Genomic DNA, 7710 nt, shown 5'->3' on the forward strand with positions numbered 1-7710 from the left:
GGAAATGTTGGTTTGCACTTATGAGTGGTCCTGCTTCACTGTTCTTTGATGAGAGAACAAGAAGGTGCTCCTTTTGTTGAAAGGGAGTAATCTAAGAAGTGAGAACTGAAGGAGTTCTGGGTTTTGGCTGGGTAATGGGTTTTACTTAGAGGTTTATTGGTTCAGGACAAAAGGTAATGGGTTTAGGTTGCATCATTCTCAATGATTAGAACACTTGGTTTGTATCAAGGTTTTAAGAATTGGGAATCAGATTGGTGAATTGGCCGTGACTGGTCCTGAATTCCACTATATGGTTGATTTCACACCCAAAAACCCCCTAGAAATTCCCTGTTTTTGGATCTGAAGACTGATTCTAGGATTCTTGAGAACCGATTCTGATCGAATCCGGATCATATTGTCACTACCCGATTCTGTCGCCGCATTTTAAAACCCTGGTTTGTATGGAGACGGATCATCTCAACCCATCCTCAACAATGAAAATTACTCAGGAGAAAGGACTTCCCTAATTGATAATAAAGTCCAATTACTTGGCAATTCACTATCCATATGATGATAACCTTTCAGTCGCCAACAGATACTTCACAATCACTTTTTAGGGCATCACGCAACTTCAGCAGAGTATTGATTTTTATGTTTTTGTTCGTGTATTAGGTTAGTAAATATTTAAGCTCGTTTGTCTTGCTAAGTGGGTTTTATGCTTTTTTTTACCATTATGCGACTCTCATTTCAGCGTGCACCTCAGTGATATGACGTAGAAATTCATCTGCCTCAATAGAACAAGGTCAATGGGACCTTTGGGCTGAACCCAAAGTACTGTCTTGAATGGAATATGACCCTTTGTCCTATTTACAGAGCTATTGTATGCAAACTCAGCTATACCACGTATAGATGGTCAGGTCTTTTCATAGTCACGTACAAGGCAACGCAAGAGATTGTAATTTGACCATATCCCTTTCACCATTCGCCTATGGGTGAAAAGCTCTAGAAAATTGAAACTTTGTGTTTGTTTTCATGCACTAAGTCTTCCAGAATTAGCTCATGAACTTTACATCTTGAATGGATACAATCAACTCAGGCAGTCCATGTAATGCACGACCTCCTTAAAGAATATGGGTCCTGCTACATGGTTGCATCTCATGTCTTGTGACAGCGAATAAAATGAGTCATCTTTGAGAATCTATTGAACCGCTACGAGTATTAAATAATGCTTTTCCCATGTCAATGGGCAGGCTAAGCACAAAATTTTACAAAGGACCTCATACCTGTTTTAACTTTATTCCTTCCAAATGAATGTATATGGATCAAGTTTTCCTTCAGCCATTGTCAAGGGACCACAGCCTTCGGATGGGCGAGAAGAGGTAGCACGAACGGTCTCGGGTTATTATCGACTTTGTCTAATTAAGGATGTTTAAATTTTAATGACCCTAGATGATGTAGAAAAACTTTCCCCAATAAAATATTTCTCCACAGTTGTTTGCACTGGAAAAAAAAACATGTAGAGCTTCTTGGCCTGCCCCTAACAGGTCCCCCCCTAGCTATGGACTTTGGCTCTTCACAAGTTAAGCATTTTCAGAAAACAATACACAGGTCTTCAGCTATTCAGTATCAGTGAAATAAGATATACTATCTTCTGATAAGCAGTTCAACTTTATAGATCCTTGGCTTGTTGATTTTGCAGGGAGAAACCACTTTGTCTTTTTGTCATGTTCTTCTTTTCTTTAGTGAAAAAAAAAATGTTCTTTCCTTCCCTTTTTACATGATCTATATATGTTCTTTCTGTAATTGATTTTCTCTTGACCTGACTTGCATCTAAACCCATTAATTTCGTACCCACAACCATTCCAAAAATGTACTCAATTTGTCCCATGAAGATGACACAAACTACCATACCATTGATCTCTAGACCAACAGAAGCATATCATCTTCCTCACCAAAATCTAAAACCCAGAAACAATAATTTGGATTTCCGTACAACTCTATCAACCCAGGATTTGGGGCAGAGGAGCTTAGTTTTCAAGAGCATTACAGGGTTCTCACCAGTGCGATGTAGCCGTGACAGCGTAGTACCTGGAGAAGATGATAACAGGGCTTTAGAAACAGTCCATAAGCTTTACAAAGCCATTAAGAATAGGAATCTTCGCGAATTGTCCGATGTTATTGGAGATGAATGCAGATGCGTTTGTAATTTCGTCTCCTTCCTTCATTTGTTCCATGGAAAACAGGTATTTCTTGATTGAATTATAAGGGTATAACTTGAGAATTTGAAACATTTGTTCATTGCCCAAAACTGTATCATCAGTTTTAGTGATCTTAGATTTGTTTTTACTGTGAATGATGATTTCTAGCAAGTCTTGGAGTTCTTCTCATTTCTATTGGGATCACTGGGGAAGAATGTAGAAATCATTGTGAGACCCACAATGCATGAAGGAATGACTGTTGGTGTCCAATGGAGACTAGGTTTGCCTCTTCCTTCTTTAGTCCTCAGTTTTTTCCAATACCAAAGCCCTCACTTTGGTTTGTAGTACTGTGATTCATAGATCTTCTTTGCTAGCTTCTTTATGGCTTCTTTGTAGAATGGAAGACCACACATTGGCCTTTGGGGAAGGGTATCACCTTCCACACCATGCATGTCTACCAAGGGAAGGTGACTATAAAGTAAGAATTCACAAGGCAGATCATTTGCAATTGGTCATGTTTGGTTGGCAAGAAATGGATGTTAAAGAAAAGAAAAACTGGACAAGTGTTTCATGTGGGGGAGTGTGGTGCGTGTGCATGCGATGCCATCAACGGAGGCGTCATTTCTTATTTCATGAGGGGTGGGGAGTCGGGACCCTCTCCCCATGTGGGTACCCTCCCTTAAAATCTTCTAGGGCCCCACACTCCAAAGGTGGGTACCACACTCTATGGACTGTGTGAGATCCAAAAAATGGATAACCACATTGGAGTTGAACCGAATTAGGGTGGGGTGGTCATTTTGCACCCCCATGTGATTGGGCGCATGCACCACACTTCACCCATAGAAACCATTTTTTTCAAAAACATAATATGACAAGAGTAACGATGACACTAATGAGTTTATGAGTCTTTCCCTCTTTTCTTTTTCAAATTTTTTTGTTCTATTATGTTATGTTCTTTTCTTTTCTTTGCTTGCCAACCAAACATACCCTAAGGGGATTTTGTTTTTTCTTAAAATTATTGGTTCTTTTTTATTTTCTTTGCTTGCCAACCAAACATATCCTTAAGATAGTTTGGAGCGCTTTATAATTAATTAACTTTTTGTAATATGTTGTGTATGTGTGTGAATTCAACAGGAGCATTGAGATGTTTATGGAACCACTTCTTAATATTGAACCCACTCGATTGGTGAGATTCTCTTCTCTTCTCTTCTCTTCCAAGTGGAATCCATATGAGCGGATCTAATCATGTGATGTGAATTGTTATTATTGTTTTTGCAGAAACTAATGGGATTTGTGATGTCTCTGTCGGATAAAATTGGGTCCAACATCATAATCAAGGAAAAGGGGAAGAAAATTTTATACATTACTATAGGGGCTCTGCTCATTTTTGTCCTTTTAGTCCTTTTTAGGGGGCCTTGGTTTTGAGCCCTGTAGGGGACACCCACTCCAGAATGAAGATAATGCTATATGGGCGTGTAGCGCCTCCACCAATGCAAGGACCAATGAGACCATGCACAGGAGAATCAATAGGATTGAGATTTTTTATTTTAGAAGGGATGGGACGATACTTTTGCATACTCTTATGTTTGAGCACGAGTCATGCAACCAAGTAGCATTCTTTTTCCCATATATCATACATAACTTCATGGATGTAATCATTTTCATTTTAGGTTCTTTCTAGGCCCATTTATCAAGGTGTGTTGTATAAGATTCTCATTGGTAATGCAAAATGGGAAGAAACTTTTCAGCCGGAATTAGAGGTCAAAATATGTACATAAAAATAGGGTCATAATAGCAAAATGTTAGACATCGGGTGTGTGTGTGGTGTATGTGTTGTGTATATCCGCCATTCTACAATTCCAAAAGTCGATTAATCTTTTGGGATTAGTGTGTGGTTTGTGTGATTACACTTCACTTTGTTGTTGTTTCATCAAAAAAAAAAAAAAAAAAAAAAGACAAAATGTTAGACATCCAGTGGATCCTTGTTTGTTAAGGTTTGTGAACTTTGTATTTTATATTGGCAATAGGTTATATGTACGGCCGTGTATGATACACAATCGTACATACAACTATGAGATGGAGATAATGCAATGGCTCATGGAAATGATGCTTCTTGAGAATCGATTCTGATTTGATTCGGATCAGATTTGTCACTAACCGATTCCGTCTCTGCATTTTAAGACTGCAATAAGTCATTGCATATCAGCATGCACCTCCATGATATGGCGTATAAATTCATCTGCCTCAATAGAACAAGGTCAATGGGACATTTGGGCTGAACCCAAAGTACTATCTCCAACGGAATATGACCCGTTGTCCTATTCACGGAACTATTGTATGCAAACTTAGGTATATCACGTTTCTGTTTTTTTTTTTTCTTTGGTGAGTACCCTATCCGTTTCACCATCTGCTTATGGGCGAAAAGCTCTAGAAAATTAAAACTTTGTGTTTGTCTTCATGCACCAAGTCTTCCAGAATTAGCTCATAAACTTTACGTCTCGGATGGATTGGCAGTCTATGTATTAATGCACGACCTCCTTAAAAAACTATAAATGCATCTCATGTCTTGTGACAATGAATAAAATGAACCATCTTTGAGAATCTATCAGACCACCACGAGTATGAAATGATGGTTTTCCTTTGTAGTGGGTAGGCTAAGCACAAAACCTTACAAAGGACCTCATATCCATTCTAACTTTATTCCCTCCAAATGGGGACCGTGGCCTTCAGATGGGTGAGACAGGGTAGCACAACTTTGAAGATCGAGTTTTCCTTTAGCCATGGTCAAAGGATCGCAGCCTTCAGATGGGTGAGAGAGGATAGCAGGATCGTGATCCTCTATTGCCGAGCTGCCTGACAGGATCGTGCAACCCAGACACAGTGAGGCATACAATGATCGCCTTACCCCCACTCGGGTAAGGCGTTTGGGCAGGGGTAAGGCGGTCACTGCATGCCTCACTGTGTTTGGGCTGCACGGTCCTACCGGACAACTCGGCAGTAGATGATCTAGATTGGAAGATAGCATGCACGGTCTCGGGTTATTCTCGACTTTGTCCAATTGAGAATGTTTAATAAATAATAACTCTAGTTAAGAATTTAAAATTATTGATGGGCAACATAGAGTTACTAGGCATTTTAGTATAAAGTAGCTTAATGAATCATGAATCATGTGCAACTACAATGTAAAAATTTAATGCATTTCACTACCAATCCAAAAGCTCTGCTGGCACTTGGCATGGATTCCCAACAACAAAGTTGCCTCACATAATGTGAATTTCAAGATATAGAGAGAGAGAGATATGGTGATGAATGTTCAAGTTGCTTATTTGGTGTTCCTCCTTGTTGCTGCTGGAAAATGAGATGTGGTGCAAGTGAACGTACATGTGAAAGGCAATCATTTTTGTTATTTGGAAGGTGAGGAGCAAGGTTTGTAATCAAGTATTGGACTCCAGATTGGTCAAGGCCGATATTGATCTGGATTGGACAAAATCATCCTAGATCAGCCAAAAATGACCAAAATCCAGGCAAAAATATGAGTTTTAAAACTCCCTTTTTTCTCACGGATTTGAGGCTCTTAAAATGCGACTTGAAAGGCTCGAGATGAATACCGAAGGGAAAAAATATGGGTTTTAAAACCCTTCGCAAGTCGGATATCGATCGCTCAATTCAAGGTGAGAACGATTATCCAATCCAACTACCGATTCATAAAACCTGGACATGATCATTCTAATTTCATGGCCGATCCAATCCAATATTACGAACCATGGTGAGCACTCAAGTTACCTATTCCATTCTTGTCATTTACAAGGTGAGGAAGGGTATTTATGAAAATAAAAGGAACAGAAGGTTCCCTGTAACATGTACGTGTAGGAATGCAGAGGATCCAATTAATCACATTTTGAATGGCATTTTCAATTTTGTATTCAATTCGACTCCTCTACTTTCGCCTGTCCCTACTACCGTGTACGCCCCACACAAGAGCAAGGTGGACTGTCCAATAGAAATCAATTACACGTTTGAATATCTAATCGATATGCAAGCCACCAAAATATTGGGTTCTTGCAACGGCTTACTCTGTATATCCACAACAACAAATGGAGACGACATATTCCTCTGGAATCCTTCTACCAGAAGGCATCAGCCCATTACGCCTTTACAGTTTCCCAATGATGGCGTGTCCTTCAATATCCGTTTTGGTTATGGATTTGGTTATGATCCCATCTCCAACGATTACAAGCTGTTAAGGGTTTTGCAGTTTAGTAGAGATAACATTTGGCATTCGGAGGTGAATCTCTACTCACTTAGCACCAACTCATGGAGAAGGATCGGGGACATGCCCTTTGTCCCCATCGAATGGAAACGGGATCGCCACTCTAATATTCTTGCAAATTCTGCTCTCTATTGGGTTGCACATCCCTTGACGAATGGTCACTCTGGCCCCATTTTTATAGGTTCCTTTGACCTTAGAGATGAGGAGTATCGAGAACTGCCACTGCCCGATATTGTGAAGTCTGGGAGGTTCACCATGGGGGTGGGTTCATAGAGGACAACTCTGCGTACGTGGTTTGTAACATCTTAACAAATGGTGTTGAGATCTGGATGATGAAGGATTACGGCGTGAGGGACTCTTGGGTGAAACAGTTCTCGATTGATCACGAAACAATGTTAAGCTATCACCATTATAGATGCAGCTTGGAACGAAGGGTAATCTCTCAAATGTATAGGCCTATATCATATTCAAAGGATGGTGAAGTTATATTCCAGAAGGATTCGGTTGATAGATCCCCGTTGGATTATTTCATGTACGATCCCCATGCGATATTACGGAAAGATCCCCATAAAGGAACGGCTAGGGTTCGTAGTAGTAATGATATTCCATATTAATTATCTCTGATCTGTGTTGGCAGTCTCGTTCCACTCAATGTCAAAGATGGAACTGGAGTTATTACTGATGAACAAGAAAAAAATGAAGAAAAGAAAAATTGTTCATCCAAAAGTTCATCGCCTTTGTTGCATATTGGTAGTCTCTTCCAAAAGTTCATCGCCTATGTTAGCACTTATGCATTTGGGTGATGTGAATCAAATTTAAGTTACTTGGATAAGAGTGAGGCATGAGCCATGCTTTCTTCATACATTTGGCTCATGGAAATTCAGGTAAAGCTCTGTCTTTATAGTTATTTTCAGAAGCTCATCATTGTAATGTAGGGTTTCCTATTAGGACGATGAGGATAAGTGGTTGACCAAGTGAGAAGGTTTTGATGAAGGAAATGTGTTCTTGTGTACGTCTAGTCCTAGCACATTGATGCTTTTGGAGCGGCCTTTGCATTGTGATGGCCTGCTAGAAGGTGGTGAGGAGCTTGTCTTCATATGTAATCCTCTCAAAGGAGACGTTTTAATTCTACCACCATTACTTACTTACAGTATCTCTGGTGCCTTTTTGGACCAAAATATGGATTAGGTTAAGATCCTTCAACCCAAAAATACAAAGTTGTAAAAATTTTCTATCAATCAATGACCAATTCAGCTTTAGTGT

General features: G+C 39.7%; 2 protein-coding genes across 2 annotated transcripts; both read left to right on the plus strand.

Annotated features, from left to right (window-relative positions):
- Positions 1 to 1871: 1871 nt before the first annotated feature.
- On the plus strand, positions 1872 to 3603 carry LOC122643652. Its single transcript, XM_043837255.1, has 5 exons — positions 1872 to 2222; positions 2346 to 2457; positions 2574 to 2655; positions 3312 to 3363; positions 3456 to 3603. The coding sequence occupies exons 1-5, from the start codon at positions 1872 to 1874 to the stop codon at positions 3600 to 3602; spliced, it is 744 nt and encodes a 247-aa protein (XP_043693190.1). The 3' UTR covers position 3603.
- Positions 3604 to 5940: 2337 nt separating this feature from the next.
- Positions 5941 to 6720, plus strand: LOC122643653 (F-box protein At3g07870-like). Its single transcript, XM_043837256.1, has one exon. The coding sequence runs from the start codon at positions 5941 to 5943 to the stop codon at positions 6718 to 6720; it is 780 nt and encodes a 259-aa protein (XP_043693191.1).
- Positions 6721 to 7710: the final 990 nt, after the last annotated feature.

The sequence above is a fragment of the Telopea speciosissima genome, chromosome 10, assembly GCF_018873765.1.
Source record: "Telopea speciosissima isolate NSW1024214 ecotype Mountain lineage chromosome 10, Tspe_v1, whole genome shotgun sequence".
NCBI classification, from domain to species: domain Eukaryota; kingdom Viridiplantae; phylum Streptophyta; class Magnoliopsida; order Proteales; family Proteaceae; genus Telopea; species Telopea speciosissima.

What these genes read in the sequence shown, in the direction of transcription:
- LOC122643653 (XM_043837256.1), top strand. Translation starts at nt 5,941, where the DNA reads ATGGTGAGCACTCAAGTTACCTATTCCATTCTTGTCATTTACAAGGTG.
- LOC122643652 (XM_043837255.1), top strand. Translation starts at nt 1,872, where the DNA reads ATGACACAAACTACCATACCATTGATCTCTAGACCAACAGAAGCATAT. An exon ending in ATTTGTTCCATGGAAAACAG is followed by an intron (nt 2,223 to 2,345) that starts GTATTTCTTGAT and finishes GATGATTTCTAG; the next exon opens with CAAGTCTTGGAGTTCTTCTC. An exon ending in CAAGGGAAGGTGACTATAAA is followed by an intron (nt 2,656 to 3,311) that starts GTAAGAATTCAC and finishes TGAATTCAACAG; the next exon opens with GAGCATTGAGATGTTTATGG.